The sequence below is a fragment of the Nelusetta ayraudi genome, unplaced genomic scaffold (genome assembly GCF_046127955.1).
Source record: "Nelusetta ayraudi isolate G7.1 ecotype Tasmania unplaced genomic scaffold, CSIRO-AGI_Nayr_v1 ptg000053l, whole genome shotgun sequence".
Classification (NCBI taxonomy): Eukaryota; Metazoa; Chordata; class Actinopteri; order Tetraodontiformes; family Monacanthidae; genus Nelusetta; species Nelusetta ayraudi.
In genome coordinates this window covers 4,844,298-4,865,051 of record NW_027466103.1, presented here as the reverse complement: position 1 = coordinate 4,865,051, position 20,754 = coordinate 4,844,298, and the positions used below count along the sequence as shown (strand labels likewise).

General features: G+C 46.0%; 2 protein-coding genes across 4 annotated transcripts in view; one reads left to right on the top strand and one right to left on the bottom strand.

Moving 5' to 3' along the window:
- Window positions 1-2,445, bottom strand: part of tln2b (talin 2b) — an 84,206-nt gene extending 81,761 nt beyond the window's left edge. For all 3 annotated transcript variants that reach the window (XM_076038202.1, XM_076038205.1, XM_076038206.1), the window contains exon 1: window positions 2,292-2,445. The gene's annotated coding sequence lies outside the window, so the exon portion shown is untranslated. The remainder of the gene's footprint in view (window positions 1-2,291) is intronic.
- Window positions 2,446-4,066: 1,621 nt separating this feature from the next.
- On the top strand, window positions 4,067-7,106 carry c2cd4a (C2 calcium dependent domain containing 4A). The gene is made up of 2 exons (XM_076038154.1): window positions 4,067-4,904; window positions 4,998-7,106. The coding sequence occupies exon 2, from the start codon at window positions 5,023-5,025 to the stop codon at window positions 6,373-6,375; it is 1,353 nt and encodes a 450-aa protein (XP_075894269.1). The 5' UTR covers window positions 4,067-4,904; window positions 4,998-5,022; the 3' UTR covers window positions 6,376-7,106.
- Window positions 7,107-20,754: the final 13,648 nt, after the last annotated feature.

Sequence of the window (20,754 nt, the reverse complement as noted above, 5' to 3'; positions counted from 1 at the left end):
GGCAGACGCACGCCGCATATGAGCTTGTGACACTGGCGTTGCTGTGATCTAATTATATCCGTGTATGGGAGCGCGCAGCACACAATACTTGTTGTGGATTTTCAGGCAGAGAGAGAAAGAGAGGGTCAAGCCAAGGGCTCATATTGAGAGTCCAAAGTGCCACTGCTGGGATTCAAACAGCTCCATCATCCCTCGCGCTTGAAATACCTGCATGCATAAGGTCATTTAGAAGGTGTTTGGCAAACAGTGGAGGCCCTGAAAAACAAGCAAGCACGTACGCACTGATAATCTGTTGCGGCTATAGTCTAAACATAAATACATTAATCCTGCAGACAATCCTCCTCGATTCCATAATAAAGAAAGGGTATTTGTAGTTCAACAGAGCGTTTCCAGCACTATGTAATCTGGAGATTATTGCGTATTGACACATTTCATCAGTCTGCGATTCAGTGACGCTTTTCCTTTTCCTGGACAACACGAGGGAAGTGCAGTGCTTTGATGCCACTGCTGAAAAAAGTCTCATTTGCCAAATAAAAATGTACTTCAGATTAACATAAATTACTTTATCAATCGCTCGTGAATAAATCGAGGAGCACACAATCAGAACACGTCAACGCATCCGCAATTTCCTGCAGTGAGGAGGCCATCGCGGGCGAGGCACATTTGAACAAAACTACTGCATTAATCCTTCGGGGGATAAGAGGCGTTTTTACAGCGTGCGTCTCTTCCTACACTGTGGCTGGTGGATGCTTTCATCCTGCACTAACTGCCTCTTTACAGTACAGAGCCGCCAGTACATTTTTAGCACCGCGCTGCAAGTCGGAGTCAAACCTCCAGCACCCTCCGCGGTGCCTGGCTATAAAAAGCCGGTCTGAATCACAGGCGTCTGCGTCCAAGTGATAAAGCCAGAACATTTTTTAAGGTTACATCACTTGGAGGTCGGACGAATAGGTCGGAGCGCCCCACGCATCACATCACAACTGGTCCTACCCTTCAGCTGACCCTTGATATCCAGGATGCCTTCTTGGAGACAACGCTCGGCTGCCCCGCGCCGTGGAAGGGCGGGGTGAAATTTTAACAGTCGCTTCTCCCTTTTAATACTCCTTGCATGCGCTCCGTCATCTGAGGCGCCGTATCGCTACTGTGACATCAGCCGTAGAAATATTTCTCTGTGCGGTTTCTACGGCCCGCAGTCGTCGCACTAAGGGCCGGGCTTTTCACATCCCCCTGTGGAACAAACACATGTCACACATCATAAATTTCCTCGCCCATGGGTGTGCAGCAATTGCATGTGTGAGGGACGTCCTTCGGTCGGGGATCAGGGGACCTTTAGCCGCCTCCAGGTGGACACAGCAGAGGAGCGGCAGGCAGGTGAGCTGAGGTACAGCCCTTTTTCAAGGCTTCAAAGAACACATATTCCTCTATTCCCCCTTCCTGAATAAGTGACAGTTTGTTTATTTATCACGAGGGTAAAGGATGGCAGTCCAACTGTAGACCAAGAGGAATACATCCTGCTCATCCCTGTCCACTTTCCCCTCCCCCTTTATTTAACTATTTTTTATTTTTTGGCCAGCCCACTGTAAATCTGTGGTCCCATCCCTCCCGTTTGCGCATGACAGTCTCACAATGTGAACTCAGCTTTGATGTTGAGCCCATCCAGATAACATTCAGGTCAAGTCCAAGTTACAGTACAGCAGCGAGGATGCTGCTGGAGCTCGACGGCATTTTATTGTTTTATTATTTATTAATTTATTTATTTTTAGTTAGACGTTTTTACACTTCACTTCCAGAGCACAGGGTTCCAGAAACACCCCCATGTCGTGCGCATCAAAGAAGTGGCAAATGCAAATGTTCACTGCCTGTCAGCCGTTACAAGAAATAAGTGGACTCAGTCACATACTGGTAACTGGGCGGCTAAGAAATAGATGTCAAGCGACGTGTGTGGGGGGTGTGGGGGGGGAAAGCGCGCTGCATATAAATCCCGTCGACTGATGTGGGATATTTCTTTTTCTCTACCAAAACGTAGGAATAACACAAAATAAAAGCACCCGTCGCACTGCTGCTCGCCATGTGTGGAGGTCGCGCGAGCGACAGGCTGCGAACATGACGTGTTTGCAGCGCTTCTGCTGAGCAAACACCGAGCGGGTCCGCCTCCGTTGCGCCGGAGCCCCGGGATCGATGTCGGGGATTCACACATACGCACGCACGCACGCACGCACACACAAACGCGCGCTCGAAAGCACAGCGAAAAGAGGGCATCTAAAAGAGAGAAAGGGAAAGAGAGATCCTACCTGATGTGTGCCGCTCGTCAATGCATGCGCCTCGGCTTCTTGGATTTAGGCTACGCGATGCGCGCACACACATGCACGCACGCACACTCAACACTCGCTCACCGCGAGCGGGTCAGTTTAGCCAGTGGCTGCCTCCTCCACAGCACCAAGCCCCTCCTCGATGATCGTACAGTGGGGGCAGAGACAGAGTGAGTGTGCGCGGGGTGGGGGGTGGGGGGGGGGGGAGTGAGAGAGATAGAGAGAGAGAGAGTGAGAGAGAGATCTGCATATCTCTGCGTCGTCGAGCGGAGGAAGCGGCGGCGTCACACCTCATCATCATCACACATCATCAGGTGCAGCCAGGTGGTCGGAGGAGGCTCCACTGCCGCCCGGATATCGCCTCAAACGGGATAATCCCGTAAAAGACACAGCACTTATTTTGAAAATATTTTGAGCCCTTATTTTGAAAATCAATCAGTTGAACTCTCGTCCACCTGCCGCGGACCGTGGCCGCTGAGCGCCTCTTTCACTCCTGGTAGTAGTGACAGTAAACCCGGAGGTACACGTCAAACTAAAATAAGACTTGCGGCCCAAGCTGCTTGTGTATTGTTGTTGTTGTTGTTGTTGTTGTTGTTGTTGTGGTGGTGGTTTTCCTCCAGGATATGTAAGAGTTATAATGTCTCCCCGCCTTTTTTAAAGGCCCACTGTGTACAATTCAGCAGCACCTAATGGTAGGAAGGCATATTGCACGCTGCAAGTTTACACACTGTCCCCATATATTCCACTAGCACTTGATCCCACATCTATTTCATTTATTTCTCTTCATCTGTGATGTCGGGGAAAATCATAAAGAAAACCCTGAGCAGGTCCAGCTTCTGAGGGTCCATTTGTCAATACAAAAGCTCAATGTTAGTGCAAGAACAGAACAGACACATCTAAATAAAAACAAGCAGTACATACGTAAGTATGTACATATGTATTCTAAACCAGTGGATCAATTTAGATTTTCCACATCTGCTTTTGGAGGAAGAGTTTGAGGGAACTGGCTTGGCTTTATGTAATGCTATGAAGGGTCAGTATTTAATGCAGGATCTGTGGAAGTCAGATTAAAATTTGAGCTCATCGTCTCAAATGGTGCAGCTCTCTCCTCTTTCTTTTTTAACCTGAGCCTACACTGCCCCCTAACGGACATGATGTATTACATCTGGCAAAGATATCCCAATCCAATAGGAAATATTTGAAAAAAAGAAGCTTGTATTGTTTAAAGTAGGGATTTGAAAATGAAATGAATTAACATAATATGAGTCAATAATAATGAGTCAATTTGATTCACAGTTTTTATGATTAGTCAATAATAAAGGGGACTTCACTTCTTTTGAAAATGCTCAATAAATTTGCTGAGCTCCTAGATTCATTTTTTTAAATCATGGGCACAACTGCAGTGATGATAGTGTGATTTGCCCAGGGTAAATAGTACTCAAACTAAATAACACAACAGTTGGAGCCATCCTGCATACACTCGAAATGCATCCATTTTCCCTCTTCATTCCTTCAATCCTCATGCATAAATGACTGATGGGGTTGAAAAACATTTCTAGGAAGCTCTACTATTTAGTGCAATGAGGGAAATTTCCTGGTACGGCGTTAGCGCTGACATCATTCTAGGATTTACAGCCTGGTTACACATGGTAACCAAATTACTCCTCTTGAACTTTGGCCAGGAAGCTTTGGGGGCATCTCAGTACTTTCCCGTTCAAGACATAGCAAAAAAATAATAATAATAATAATGAAAGAAACAAAAACAAACTGTGCTGGTTTTGCAGATTCCCATAATAGGGTTTACTTTTTTAATGTGTCGTTATTGTTGTTGTGCAATCCATCATGGAATAACTCATTAATAACGCTACTGTTTCTTGTCCCACCACAAGAGGGTGGCAATGCTTCACTTCAGTCTTTTATGTTGTTAAATGCAAATCAGTGTTTAACTGTCGTTTTCAATAAACATGCCTACTTTTTACACACATCATTTATGAGGAACAAAAAGAGGATTTTTTTTCAGTGAAGAATGGCAAATAATTACATATTAAATGAATATATCTCCATTTGTGTCACATATGTTTGAGAAAATAAATCAGTTTTAATCAAATACTCTTAAGACTTAATTTAATATGTTGTATTCAGAGGTCTGAATCAATGCTGGCTTCCATTTGTTTCAGGAATATTTAGATACTTCTTTTCAGTCAAGCACACATGTGAATTTTCAAGATCATGATTTTCTCCAAAGGGTCAAAAAAAGGTTTGAAAAGTGAAAATGCAGACGTGGATTAAAAACATGCCTTACTTCCAAGGCCGGTAGTTCCCGATTTGTTATCTGGCTAACCAGCCAGCAGAGGCATCGAGCTCTGTTGTGCTTTGGATATTTCCATGGGAACCGCTTGCCAAGGAGGGAGGGATGATCCGGCTGGAACTGCGCAAGGGGCGTGCGTAAGATCCACAGGTCTCCTGCTTCATTTAAACTGACCTCATCTGTCAAACAGCCTCAGTCGTGCAGGTCTTGACAAGCGAGAGCCTCAGACCTCAATACCATCTGAATCAGAAGCCGCTTGTGGATTATTCTCAACTCCAAAGTTTTAGGTGAGGTCAACATTCACTGCATGAGCCTTTTTTATTTTTGGCTTGTGTCGATTCTAGAGTGCAAAAACAAATATTTTTCCTTCTGTTGGACAGCTTCCGGATTTTTACTCGAGAACCTATGTGGGTGGTGGAGAAGATCCGCGTGTCAGTGGAGAGATCAAACCTACCCATGCCGTCGACAGAGTTCAGCTTCAAGATTTCCGACATCATGTTTGGGGAAAAAGTGGACAAGGTCAAAAGGATTTCCCTCTGCCCCAACGTCATCACCCCGGACAACATCCCGGAGTTCTGCATCCCTCCGACCATCCCGTCCCTGCACGAGATGAAGAGCGCGGAGCAGAGTCGGGCCGCTCGCGCCGCCAAGGCCCCTCCCTCCGACGGCGGCGGCGGCAACCCCGCGGTGGAGGTGAGCCGCCACGAGCCCCTCGGCGAGCACATCATCCAGGTGGAGACGGTGGACGAGAGCCAAGGAGACGGCTGCAGCGACGAGGAGACCACCAACGCAGACCCCCAGAGCCAGGCTGCCTTGTCGCTGCCGCACCTGGCCAAAGCTCAGACTTGCTACGGCTTTTGCACCTTGCTGGAGAGCCCCCACACCAGGAGGAAGGAGTCGCTCTTCCACGCCGACCCCGGCTCCTCTCCCCTGCTGCTGCCCAGGGGTCGACCCAGCACCTGCTCCAAACTCTCCCCCTTCAGCTCGCCGTCGTCCTCGCCCTCCTCCTTCAGCCTGAACACTCTGACCTCCAGACTGTCGCCGAGGGGATGCGGCCTGAGCTGGCAGGCCACCCTGGACAGCGACACCACGTCCTCCACCGAATCCTCCCCCTTCAGCTCGCCGCTGCTGGCCAGGTGCCCGCCAAAGTCTTCCCTCTTCAAGGCGCTGAGCCATGAACTGCTGCTGTCGAGGAACATGCGCAAAGCGATGGTGTCCAGGAACAATTCGCTGTCCACAGATGACGGCAGCTCCACGGACAATAGCCCGAACATCCTGAGGAGAGCCTCAGAGGGGTTGGTTGAAGGCCTGCCCAGCAGCTACAGCCTGGCACCCCCGACCATCTTCCCCGTGGACATGACTCTGCACAGAGAGAGGGTAATGAAGGAAAGAATGGTGCCCGTGGGGAAAGAGGGCAGCCTCAGACTCTCGGCAGAGTACTGCCCGGACAACCTAAGGCTGCGGGTCCGTCTGATCAGCGCCGAGGGCCTCTACCCCGCCTCCGTCGACCCCAAGATTATCAACTGCAGCGTCAGCCTCTCCCTGGTTCCCGGCAAAGTGCAGAAGCAGCGGAGCACGGTCATCAGAAAGAGCCGCAACCCCATCTTCAATGAGGACTTCTTCTTCGATAACATCACCGAGGAGGAGCTCGGCCAGCGGTCGCTCCGCTTCAAAGTGGTGAACAAGATGTCGACGCTGAAAAGAGACTATCTCCTGGGCGACTGTGATCTGCCTCTGTCCAGCATTGTCACCTTCTAAGCCAAAGCACTTCCTTAACTGCCTGGTTTGCTTTTAAATGTATCTTTTTATCGTTAAGAAATTTTTATTTCGCCACAAAATTTATCATAAAATAGTCATTAAAAAGCCATATGGAATGCTTTTTCTTAAGGTACACAATTAACCTTTTCAACCTTGAAGCTGAAAAAACAAATGTGTGATCAGAAAAAGCCAACACAGATGATCCTAACATGTTTATTTATTAATCCGGATATTTATTTCATTTTTTTGTATCGTTAAATGAGTTTTTATAGTGATTAAACTGTGGAAAAAAAGATACTGCCTCTGTTTGTCATTTATATCTGTCAGGGTAAGACAACATGCTTGTAGAAGCAAAGCCAGTGTCACTGTAAAATTCAAGAAGCTTCCTGAACATTAGTATTATCTTGTTCTTGAAAGGTATGTGTCTAAAAAAAAACATCCCAGCAAACTGTCAACCCATTGACTGAAGCTGCGGTCGGTTACTATCACTTGCAGGCTTTCTTTCTTTTCTTCGTTGCAGTGTTATGGTGACCACAGCATCAGTCGGTGCCATCTCCTGTTTCCCCCTAAGCCTGTTGTTTTCCTACTGACCTTTCCACAGATTAGAAATTTCATCAGAAAGCAGACACCTCGGAGAGGAGTTTTCACTGTTAAATATGCATCACTGCTCATCCTGTCTGCTTCCCCCCTTCATCGCTTACAAAATTATTTATGCGTTCAATTACATTAAAACTGAACCATTTGAACAGTGGATGAATGAAAGCGTGCGGCCCATTCTGAATGGTGCTTCCTGTGTGTCGTCCATGTAATTCAGCTATTGCTCTCAGATCCAAGTGGAAATTTCCCCCAAACACTTGAAACACAGTGTTATGACTGGCAACACATTGAAGAACGGAATGCTATTCAAACACACACACACACACACACACACACACACACACACACACACACACTACATATGTTACACATGATACACAAATGCAATAGTGGACACAATAGCAATTCTAAAACCAAACAATTAGACTCAGCAGTGTTCAGTCTATGATGTGACCTTAAGATCACTCCCTGTTAAGTTTCAAGGAAAAAACATCATCACTCTGTGTCGTATACACGCATGTTTACCCAGCTGAACACATCAGGGGCTCCTAATGCAGACTCCAGGAAAGAATATCCTGAAGCTTTCAGCAATAAAAAGTAGGCTTAAAAGCCCCGGCTGCCACTACGACACCTAGTTAAAAATTAATAGGCTTCCACAGAGTGGAGGAAAGCTCTGACAGGGGAGCGACAACAGCTAGTTATACTGGGTGTGACAAAACAGCATAACGCGCATAAAAATAGCAGGCAAAGCGATAATAATAACCTGCTGAGAGAGTGAGTTTCACACCTCAGTGGATGTAATGACGCATGCTTTGCTACGCAAATAATCTGTTGGATTTCGCCCTTTGGATTGAGTCACGGGAAGAAAAGCTCTTGGACAAATACAGCCCTTGATCCACTTTGGGGCTGAGCTACTGCCACAAGCGCCTTTGCTCAATTGTTTTGATGAAAATAAGGCATTATGCGCTCTTAATATGTGGGCCGGTGAACAAGCCACTGTATTAACATAGGAAGGTCTTTTCACTCAAGCACAAAACATCCCTTAAAAAATACATAAACATCCCGACCAATATACAACAGCATATCCTCCACTGTCAAACGCTTTGCTGCGTTAATATCCTCAGCAAGCTTCAATGGAGGGAGGCTTTGTAAGATTTACCATTCGGATGTGTGACCTGATCAATCACCTGATGTTGACCGATGATTTCGGCTCATTAAGCTGAGGCTTTAAGTGGACCCAGCATGGCCTCCCTGAACCAATGCCACACTCGTTTCTTTCAGTACTCTTCTGGAATCCTTCTGATACAAAAGGGCTTTTTAAACACTTTTGTGCCGCGTGTTTGCTCAGCCGCGAAATCACAAGCAATATGTGGGAATTACATGGGATTTTCCTTGCCGCTTCACCACTGACGGCATACGGCAGGATTTCCTTCTCCACCTTATCATGCACAACATGGGTGTGTGAAGGCCGGTGTTGCTTTTGGTGCTTATCCCCATGGGCCTATCAAATATCTTCTTGGATTGACCCTGCTAACGGTATCAAGTAAGAGACATTAGTGATAGATAGAATGCATAATATTATTCACCAACTTTCACTCACTTGTTACTCCTAAAGTTTTCTACTGAAGAGAACTATAGCTGCACAGCTACTGTACATCGAGCGACATCTTTCAGCAGGATATTAGACCAATAATGCATGGGGCAGGTATGCCACAATATTTCTAAATACTTCACAGAATCTAATGGAAAAAAACTGTGGCACAAAACGAGGAGTGAAGGTCGACATGTTTCTAGTCCATAGACATGACAAATCACAACCAATGATGAATAATTGAACAACCATTTGACCCTCACTCACCAGGATAAATTCATAGTGGAGGACATTTCCAAAGAAATGAGCCAGAATTTAAAATAAGTGTGTGTGTGTGTGTGTGTGTGTGTGTGTGTGTGTGTGTGTGTGTGTGTGAATGGAGGTGGGCATTTTTTGTGGTTCTCTATCTGCTGCTCAACCTTATCAGTGCTCCAAGGGCTAGTTACTTAAATTGGAAAGGAAATGTTTTGGTCCGACCTCATGCAAAGCACCCCTGGTTCTCTTCCAACATCTCCTGCCTCTGTTTTACAGCTTCCTACGCAAATGAACCTTTCAAACTGCCGTCCTTATCTTCCTCCCTGTTTTGCCAGGCTCTTCTTGTGCCAACATATATAATATACACATACGTGGAAGTCAAAGCATGTTTGCTAATGCAGCCACAGATAGCGCCCCCTCCCTCGACCCCCGTGTCTTATATTCTTCTTCAGAATAAAGGATGACTTTGTGTAATGCCTTCCTATCCACCCACAGAGATCCTTTGAATGTCTTGAATGGACCCGAGATGTCAAAGGCACCATGTTGCCAGGACAAAAGCATTCAAGGCCTGACATGTAATTGGTCGAGCCTTGACTGCTTGCAACATAAAAAAATAAAAAAATAAAAAAAACTTGCCCTTGAGGGCTGTACATGTTTAATCATAGTTTAAATTAAACATGTGCGGGCAGTAAATATAAAAAGGGATAAATTGTCTCCCAGTGTTGTTTGTTGTTTGATTTCACAAGTGAGCAGCTTTTATTAAGTAGAAGCCCTTCCATGATGTCAGTAGCGGCGCTGTGATTGACTCAAGGCAACAGCTCCAGTGTTTATGGCCCTCTGTTCAAACAGGTAAACACGGGCCTCCAATGTTGAGCGTCGTTCAGAATTAGTGGAAGTAATGAGCCAGCAATACCAGACCACGTCATTATTTTTGGTTGAGGACAGAGAGAGGAAGCACAGACTGTGACACATTTGCATGCATGCATTCACACACTGGGAAAGTGTTTGTGGCCTCCTTCCACATGCTCAGCTCTTTCCTACAGGGGCTACAACTGAGAATTCATTCACACGTTTGGTTTGACATCAGTTTTTATGTCACAACGCTTTGCATTTTTTTTCATGCTTGGGGATAAGGAGGGTGGTCAAGGAGCGCCCCCTAGAGGCTGCATTCTTGGTGCGGCCTGGCTGGGGATTGAACCCAGAACCGCCAGTCTAAAGGTGGATATTCTAACAGAAGGCCACAGCGGGACCAAAGTCATGCCAACACTTCATGTTGTACTCATATTTTTAACATTTTTCCTAAAACAAAAAAGAAAGCAAAATCTTTAGTTCCTTCGGGAAAAAAAAACATAATAGGACATCCAACAATGTTCCCACCGATTTCATTTGCCTCAATCATGCAACTACAACTTTCACTTACGAGAGCACAAAACCAGACATGTAGCAAATGCTTTTGTTTGCTCCTGTGCAAAGTCATTCCGTGTTGCCAGAGTGAGTTCAAGCCAAGCCCTGCTGTATCTGCACGTAGCCGACTCATCATTTAGCTTCTGCACCTGCCCCGTGTCACGCCGCCCACTCAAACCGCCTCGGGCTGTGAATGGAGTTCACTCCAAGCGTGACCTGTTCCGCGCATGACAAACAAACAAGCAGGATCAGACTTCCCCCTCGACTGATGGGCCGTATATAAACAGTAACAAGGCAATAGTGCCTCTGACGCATGACAGGCTCACACCATTGACGTTTAAACGCACTGTGAATGCAATGAGGGCTGGCACAGCGTCATCCGGATGGATGGACGGGTCATTTGCGATCATTAGAAAAAGTTCAACTTCAACAATAACACAACTGGTGCAAGAACCAAGACAAAAACCCCGGGAGTCTTTTGCAAAGCCAGAGCGAACGTTGGGAAACAGCATATTCCATTCTCAGGCTGATGTGCGATACGGAGGTGTGCGTAAGTGGATGACGCTGTCTTCCTGCCAGTCTCTCTGATCCCCCTCCCTTCTCTTCCACCAGTGCCTTCCACTCCCATGGCAACCAGGCCCAGCTCCAGGGGAAACCATTGAGATCCTGCCTTTCATGTGCAGGATGCTTTTATTTTCGACACACAAGTTGACAGAGGCTGTCCCTGTCTGTCTGAGTCGGATGCGTCTCGGCTTCTGTCACGCATCTACATCCAGCTGCCAGCGTTGGATCCCTCCTGTGCCTTTCAAATGAACCGGTGGGCAAAAGTAAGAATTGTGTGCTTGGGAATACTCCACAACGGCTCTCATGAACATGAACATATTTTAAACAAAAGGTACAGCGCCTGCTTCGCTTTGGTTCGTGGAAGTCGGAAGATTTCAAAGGAAAAACAAAGAACCCGACAAACTGCTTTTGAAGGGTTAATTTCACACGTGCCGCTGACCCAATTAATCGGTCGCGCTCAAGATCAGCGCTGTTTGCGACGCACGAGACATTCTGTCTCCCCAGTTCAAACACAGCCTGTTGTTTGAAAGTGGGTCCATGACAGAGAGAGTCACTCTATCTGTGTCATCTCAGCCGTCCTACTTGCAGTCCTCCATAAAACCGCAGAAGTAATCCCATTCAATATTTGTCCTTGACTATAAGACAATGTCCAAGCATTGGAGAGACGGGAAAAACAGGTGACAAGTTAAAGTAAAACTAGCAGTGGAAATATAAATATACACTATGTGTACATATATATATACCGTTAGCTTAATAGCATAATCGCCTAAGTCATTTTTTTTTTTTGCCAAATTGTGATATCGGAAAAAGAATACCAACGTGCTTGCTAAAAAATGTGTTTTTCCTTGTTTTCCGAAAACGTTCAAATATGACTTAGGCAACTGTGTTATGATACATATACATATATAATACATATACATATATATACATTCCTGCTGTTTTAGTACAACTCCAGTTCATTTAAAACCTCAATAATTGTCTAATATGACATTTAAAATAAATCCATGGCACGTGAATGTACTGCATCACAGCATCATGTATTGCTCATGAAAAAGTCTGAAATGTCACCGTGTATTTTGGGGCATGACATGACAAACAGTGCACGGCCTTTGGTTCCATTATTGAACTGAGTGTAAACAGTGAAGCCAGGAGATGGGTCTCTGTTTGCCAGGTTTACCTGGCAACCAGCGGATATAGACCCGGGCCAATCACGCATCCTTTTGCTTAAAGCCACGACAAAGCTGAGACAAACCCACGCCTCACAGTTCTGAGGGAGCACCTTTGACTCAGCGCAAACCTCAAACCTGACGTGAGAAGAAGAAAAGCGCTGCCTCTATTAATGTCTTGGTGGTGGTGGCAAGCGAGCGAGCGAGCTGCTGCTCCTCTTGCTGATGATGGTGATGGGGCTCAGACAGACTCAGGTGTCTCACTTCTGACAAAATCAAAGCTGAGAGCTTGTGCGGTTTTAATTAGGGATCTTTAGATATGTATCACAGTCACAGAAGTCTCTAAGGGATGGATATAGCAATGGGAGACAAAGGCTTCATACAGTTGGATTCATCTTAAAGGAAAAACTTTTGCTCCCGCCAGCACTGTGGCCCGTAGTAGACAGACGCCTGATACCGTTTAGGTAAAATATCCACTGATAAAACCCTCTCAGATTTGTATATGTGCCTTGTAATGTAGGCTATAGATCTAATCGACTGAACAAACTCCAAAGTGTTAGCTTTTCATATCTTTTATCTGTGATCCCATAGTCAGAGGGTGAATGTAAACACTGCATGCTTTATAGAGGAAGAGGTGGAAAGAACAACAGTTGTTTTCTGTGTGCATGTTGCTTCCTGACAGTGACGTGCGACACCACTTATTTCCATTCTGATCCAGTACTTAGAAAAATGTGCGAGCGCAGATACCAATAGCATTACATCATTGGCAGTCTAGCCTAGCGATCCAAAGACATTCAGAACAGAAAATAGTCTGCACAGAATGAAAGAGCGTGACCTCAAGAAAGATGATTCATTGCAAGCATCTGACACAGGCTTCTCGGGTCACATAAGCCTCGGGATAAAACATGCTAATCAGGTTTGGAAACTTTCTCAGAGGTCTCCCCTCACTCCGAGGGTTTTGTTGACAACATTATGTTTACACTTTTTCCTCTTTAGTCTGTTTGTTGCTCAGACTTTGCCGCCTCTCCTACCTTTGAAAGAAATGTGTGGAATAAGCCTAAATTGAAGCTACTGGCAACAATACCAACTTTTCAGCATCCTAGATTTGAAAAGTAGAAATAGCCTCTGATCTGATCTGAGAAACATTCAATTAAATAGGATAGAGTTGGCTATCAAATCAAGTTGTTGAATTCATATCAGTTCTGCTGCATGCGTCCAAACTACCTGCTACATTTTATGGTCAGTGTTTTGAGCAGCAGTGAAAGTGTCGGGGTCTGGTTCATTATTCCTAATAGGAAGTGCGGTGTATGAGCCTCACGATGGAGCTGACGTAATACTCTGTATTTAATGTTCCTGCTGTGCTGTGTCTGCTGTGCGCTTACTGGAATTGATGAGGTCACAGTCTCAACATGAGAGACAAACTCAAGAAATAGGCTCAATGCTGCTTACTGGGATACTTATTTTCAACTTGGGAAAAAAAGAAACGAGAAGTTTTTGAACTTATGAAACTAAATCGTTGAAACTCTTGTTTTGTAATTAAGAATAAACTTTGCCAAGTCTTCTTGTCGGAGCTCCGGTGTTCGAGCACCGAGTGAGAACGCAAACCAGAAGAAGACTTCTGAAGACGCTGCGACTCTCGACTGATTTAGCGCAACAAAGCTTTTGTACGCCACAGACTCCCACACCGCCGTGTCTTGTGAAGTGGCGGATAATTATTTGCTTCATTTGCTGTAATGTCCCTCTGTCGCAGCGTAGGAGAAAAAACAAAAAAACCTAAATTGTGTTTGGATTAGAAATGCAGGCGATCATAATCTGCTGGAAGCTCAGTAAATCATCACTTTGCTCCACCGATCAAAGCTCCTTAATTGATTCAAACGCCGAATCGTCGCCCCCAACTTTCTCCCCTGGTGGCACAATGCCGCACGTTCCTCGCAGCTTGGCGCCCTTTGCTCGAGTTGAAAGTGAGACTTTCAAAGGCCACGAGGGCTCTGATCTCAGCAGGTCACATGTGTCTCGCCATGTGAGGTCGCATGTGGCGGCACACATGTCGCTGAGGCTCAGGGGCGGGTTGAGCTCGTCAGTGCGTGTGTTTATGTATGTTGAAGATGGAAAGAGGGCTGAAATCACCTCTGAGCGTAGCTTTGTAATTCAAGCACACAGGCAGCTCTGGTTGGCGCAGGTTAGGATGGAGACGCTTTAACCGGTTACATATTGGAGAAAAGTATCCTGAAACACCCTGGACGGACCTCTTGTTCCTCTTGTTCTTTCCACGCTGCAGCCCGCTATTGTTGTCGGCCTTCGTGTGAGTAAAAGCCCTGGGCTTGAACCCGCTCATGGAAATGCGTGTGTGAAAGTATGCATTAGATTTTACAACCGAGTGCCTCGGAGTTATGGCATAGAGGTTTAGGACAGTAAAGGGATTAGCTACGCTCTGATGCAATGCTTTACCGTCATCACCGCTAGATATTTCAGTGCCACCGTGGATGCAGCTGTTAAATCAGACTGATTTGACGTTATTTCGCTTTCAAGTGAAACGTGAAGTGTTTGCGTGCAACGTGCATCTGGTGCTTCCTGGCTCAAACTGGACCTTATCGGCTCACAGAGCTCGGCACAGTCCCCTCCTCACTCTCCCAGGCTCACAGACGCACTGTCACACTTTCCATGTCCGGTTCCTGCTGAAGTCAGAGCACAGCCTCAGGCACGGCGACCTTTGATTCCTCCTCAGAGGAAGTGGCCTGTGTTGTTTTCGTGGCACATTAGTACGAGCCCGCATAAACTTCTGACACGACCGCTTTTCGGCCAGTGTACATCTGCATGTAAAGTGCGGCACAGAAACCGCAGTTACCGCTGACGTGACTGAAAAGTTTCCACATTGCTGCTGTTCTTAACCACGTCATTTGTCATGTCTTGGCACTTTTGACTGACACTCGGAGGACGGAACGCACGCAAAGAACAAGAATCATTACCACAAGTGCATTCCATCATTTGCTGAATCAAATTATTTCCAACATACCTTGCCCAAAAAGTATATACTAAAACAAGGCAAACTTACAGCAAGATTGAAGAGTCAAGTTGCCTTTATGGCTCCACACGTGGGACATTTGTCCTGGGCTTCTTCCTGCTGCAGCCACAGAGAAAAAGAGAAACACACAGATCACAGACTGAAAATTGTGCTCAAATGAATTGCAAACAAAACATTCAATAAATGCGTGAATGCGTGAATAAATATGATGGATGACCACCAATTCTAAAACAAACTATCACAATATGAATAATAGAAAACAGTGGCCATGACCTCAACCCATCTGTAATCACCATGTTTGATTAACTATGAATTAACGTATAATTTAGCTGAAGAGCTGGGAGGGTTGTCATTCTGGCGTGATCTGTGCTGCCATCTGCTGGACAATTTGCAACATCTCAGTTGAACCCAAACCCAGCATGCCACTCTGCACCTTGTCGTCTAGTCTCAGACAATACAATTTTAATAAAACTACTGGCTCAGCATACATACGCAGGTAAAAATAAATAAATAAATAAAAAAAAAAATAAAAAAAACCTTCATAAATGATTTGATTTGCTTTGATTTCTACAGAGGAAACGGTCTCTTACGCAGAGGCTCTCTGAATCTTCAGCCTGAACAATATAGAAAAACAAAGAAAACACATCATCTACAGAGGCTTACAGAAATGCCCTGTAAAACAACTGCTACAACAAGCCAACCCCCAGAGATCACTTCATGAACGTGCACGAGCAACTAATTAATAAAAGCAATGACTTGATGGATTTACTACACGGGCCTCCGACGTCTCTTTAGTCGGGCCCACTGTGATTATTGACAAGTGTTTACTCCACCACATGAAGCATGATCTCAGCAAGGAGACCCGTGTTCAAGCCCAATCACAGGCACTGCCTTCATGAATGTTAGGATACAGAGTGTTAGAGCCTTTCTCTCACCATGCTATTTTTAGTAGACACAAATGCCTTCCGGCAAAATTCACATGAATATGGATAGTGTGCTCTGCTGTACAGAGTGGTTTGCAGCAGCAGAGCAATAATTTAGACAGACAGCCGGCATGTACTCTGTATGCGTTTAATAAATACTGGACCAGTGCTGGACAATCATATGGCTTCAAAAAAAAAAAATAATCACGATAGCACTAAAAAAAGATTAAAGGAGACGTTGGACTCTCCTCTTTCTTTTCTTCTTTTTTTAAGGGATATGTTCAAGTTGCAAAAGGGTATAAGGTTTTTTTTTTATATATAAATGTTTAGCATATTAAAATTATAATGTAATTTGTATTTTGCTTGGGAAAGGCTCCAGCAGAACCCCTCAACCCTGAGTGCAGGGCAAAGCTGGGGGGAGAAAAAGATGGATTTATAATTTTTACTACTCAGTACTAAAAGAACAAAAAATCACACAAACATTTTTGATGAATACATATTTTTTAATATACAGAAGCTGTGCTACAATGTTGTACAACGTCTTCTAAAGCGTGGATGTTGCCATCTTTAAAGCTTCTGAACAGAGCACCAAGGCACAACTAAAGGAGCAACCCTGAGATAAGACATCGGCTTTAAAAAGTAACATTTTCCATGGCTATCAGAAGTTATTATAGTTAAATATCAATGTAGAAGAAACAGCCCTTTACATTCCTGCACAGCGCTGCAACATGAATGGAACATGCATGTTTGGCTATTCCCTTGAACTTGTTTTCACAGCACGGAGCAGTCAATCATTTTTTCGAGAGCAGACAACTTGACTTTTTGCTTTGCAGCGCTCCTCAACGCATGCCGCTCTGCCTTCCATCAGTCACTTGTGCCAGCTAACGCTCCTGTCCTTGACCTGAGTATAGTTTGCAAGTCAATATTATTCAAAGGCTGTCGGTGGTTTTACCTTTAAATAGGCCAATTTAGACTAGGACCACATAGATCTTGGAAGACAGGTTTATTTTGGTGTAACTCAATTTTTCTAAAGGTCTCCTTGGCCATATTGGGATATCTCCTTGAGAAAGAGGCCACAGGCATCTTTGCATACTTTTCTAAACAACCAAAACAGGCGGTGCTCAGTGAAGCGGATTAACAGGTTTACTGCAAGTGCAGTAATGTCCAGCAGAGAGTGCCCTGCCTCTGTTTGACCACAAAAAAGATTTGCATCAACCTCCTCAACTCCAGGAACCAATGAGAAACGTTACATGTATAGCTTGTGTGAAGAGAGAAATGTTAAACATGGCTTTCTAAAATACAGTTATTGATTGATGAAAGTTCATCCCAACTAGTGTGTTGGGCAAAGTGTTTCATTTGGGGATCTAAGTGATTTGCTTTGCAGGCACAAAGCCCAAAGCACTTTGGTATAAATCATTTTACAGAAATCACCGTCGCTGCCCTGAAGGTCGGCGGTGTTTTAATCCCGCTCGTCACCAGTGACATCACTAAGGAGACGCTGGTTCCTCCTGTTGCCTCACCTTCCCCCTCCCCTCCCCTCCTGTCTTTGCACTTCCACTTCTGATCCCCTCTCTTCCTTCTCCGCCACGTTCATTTCCAACTGGCCTCTCCCTGCTGAGTGGCCGTGTTCTCCTCACTTGCAGATGATGCAGATGATGTGGTCGGGGTGGGGGGGTTGTGGAGCGCGTGGGGCGGGGGGGTCTGGAGCTGATGCAAAGTGACGTGTCTCCCCATCACGAGCGCCGAGCCGAGGCTGGGCCTCACTTCCCCCGCACTGGGCTGTTTTTGTTCGCCGCAGTTCATGCGGATAATTTGCCGGGATGCAGTGGAGGGCTGTCACAAGGACTTGGCTCAAGGGGTGTGGGAAAATAGCAGAAGCGTCTTCCATGCTCAAACCCTGCCTTAATGACGAGCATTAAATATGAACATCTTCTTTTGTGTAAGCGATGCATTAGGCACCCTACACGTCCCTCTCCTTGCTTTTCTCTCTCCGGCTCCTTTCTCTCCCTCAGTGATTCCTCGCCGCCTTGTCTGCCGTCTTATTTGAGAGTCAGCTGAATAATCCGACTGACAAGCAGCCTTTGGGTCGCGGGCATCTCCGTGCGCAGAGGATATTTCTCCTTTCTTTGTGAAAGCACAACACAAGCGCGGCCGAGCTAATGTTGCTCGGAATGCAAGTGAAATGACTGGGGAAATAACGCCGGCTTTGTCTCCATATCCTGCAACATTCCACTTTCAGTACCTTTAAATGTGACTTTCTCGATTCAATTCAATTTTGTCTCGTTCAGAGCACCGCCGACAGCACAAGGTACACCTAAAAATGATAAATAGGGAGGCAGAGTGCTTCTTCATGCCTTAGTGTTCAGAGAAGAGAAGTCTCAGTTCATAGCAAAGCTATGTAGATGCTGTATATCTCTATATATCTACACTGTATATATATTTTACAATGACAGTTACAGGTAAAGTGATCTCAGGGAACTCAGGGAGAGAACACACACACACACACACACACACACACACACACACACACACACACACACACACACACACACACCTCCTAAAATAGAGCTCCCTGGGTAGTGAAGCGGAGGACAGAGTGACATTGTGAATGCTAACATCTGTGCAGAACCTCGCCGTACCAAATGCCCCAACCCCAAGTTGTGTGAGCAGACTCTGCCGTCGCCCTCGGAGGAGCAGCCATTTTGGAAGGCTCTCCCGGCACAGATGTTGCATATTAAAATGTAGGCGAGGGGGGGAGGGAGTGCACGGCTCCTCGGCGGACCTCACCTGTGCCTTCATCCGAGAAGCCAATCCAAGAGAGAGGGAGCTGTCTAACCAAGCAAAAACAAAGTCACATTCAGGTAAAGTCACCCGGCTGCCTCTCTGACCCTGGCAGGAGGAGGAGGAGGAGGAGGCGGCGGCAGGCGGCGCACTTTTTCTTCTTCTCCTCCTTTTTTTTTTTTTTTTTTGTTTTACTCCCACTGAGAATTCATATGCTCGTTTCCACAACATCATTATTATGCCGCATGAAAGTCCCCCGATGCTCCGCTGCGACTGGCTGCAGTCGATACATCAACGTAACGCAGCGACTTCGGTGTGGGCTAAAAAGCAAATCGGTGCTCTGACCCCGAAGGAGCGGCGCGAGGGAAGACAAGGGTTTGCCTCTTAATAGCGTGAACACTGTCCACAAGATGGGGATATTCACCAGAGCAACGCTGGGCTCCCGTCGGCTCCTCGTGGATCAGACAGAGGAGGCGGAGAGAGACGACAGAGGGAGAGGGACAGACGCGCGACACGGCTTTGTGTGACAGGCTGTGTTTGCACGAGGCGCCATGTGATGCCTGTATAATGTTTGAGTGTGTCTCTTTGTTTTCTTTTTCCTTCTTCCTTCTCTTTTCTCGTGTGTGTCAGCACACGGAGCTGATGTGTGTTCCTGGACCGTGCGCTGCTCTCCGGCTGAGGTGCTGAGAGGGCAAAGTGTGCTAACAAAGAGGTTGTGAGCGGTCCCTGAGCTTATTGGCCCGGCTCCCAGGGGGGCCCGGAGCAGAGGAGAGGTCAAAGCAGGTCGCCTGTCCTGCGTGTTGCAGCGGCCCCAGCGGCCCCAGCAGCGCGCCGGGGAAGGTTCAGGTGTGTGTGGACCTCTTGCTTCAGCAGGCTGTAAGTAAAGAGACCCGGGTCTGCCGCTGCTCTCATTCAGGCGGCAAGCTGCTACCGCTGCTGCAGGACCCAGACCCAGACCCAGGGAGGCCTTTATTGTTGTTTATTGTTACGTCGTTAAGTCTTGGGGCCTGCGGAGGGTTCAGTGAGTCTGCAGTCGGCAACACTCAGTCTCAGCAGGAAAAACAAACTCTGAGTTAAGCGGCAGTGGGCCTCACAGAATTACGTGATACACATTATCAGAACAGTGGAATGTTAAGATGAAGATGTGATTTTATTTTTGTGCTAATATGATTGTCATGATGCATTAGTGGTTTTATTGAACTTTCATTTCACTTGTTCCTCAATGATGATAATTGAGATTTTTTTTCATATTAAAATACAAGTAATAGGCACTGAGGCAATATGCCATTTACATTAAAACGAGACAAAAATCCTTAAAACGATCCTTGTTCTATGTCGTCATATGTAAAGATGCAATTCTATCCCCATCAAAACAAAGAAAAAACACAATGCAACAAAAATGCAGCGACAATGCGATCGCTGGTGTGACGCAGAACAACAGCAACAGGGGCTCTCAAACTTTATTAGTCTGAGGATTCGTTAGGTTTGAATTGCTGGATCGATGCCGTACATCAAGAAAGAACCAATCCCTCACTTTAATGCAGAAAACGCTGATAGTCTTTGTTGCACTGGGTCGGACTAAAGGGGCCATTAAAAATAAAAGACTTGCGTCAAAAAAATGGCAATCAAATTCATTCCTGTCAGTGAACACTGAGGCCCAAAACATCATTAAAGAGGCCGGCGTGGTTGCCAAGAATATCTTTGCAGAATAAAAGGCCATTTCTCATGCAGCATAATGATGAAAACCCACCGTAATGATGTTACAACGATGCTCCTGCTTGTTTTTCTCCCCCATCTTCTTCTTCTTCCTCTTCTTCTTCTTCTGAGGGGCGCAGTGCCATTGTCTCCACTCTGTCATTGTTTTCCACACGAGTCATTCAAGGATGACAGTTAACCAATGCGGAAAGCGGCCACAATAGCTTCCGTGGGCAGTTCGCCGCGCGCACCTCGTCAGCGGCGGCATTAATTAAGACGTTTGCTTTGCTTGATTGAAACGGCCAGCGATTGCTGCGCCGCCTAACTATTGTGCAAAAAACACAATAGTGAACGGGTGCCAAATGGTAGGACTGCAGTGGC

Bases quoted from the DNA above. Each gene is read 5' to 3' on its own strand.
- c2cd4a (XM_076038154.1), top strand. From the start codon at position 5,023: ATGTGGGTGGTGGAGAAGATCCGCGTGTCAGTGGAGAGATCAAACCTA.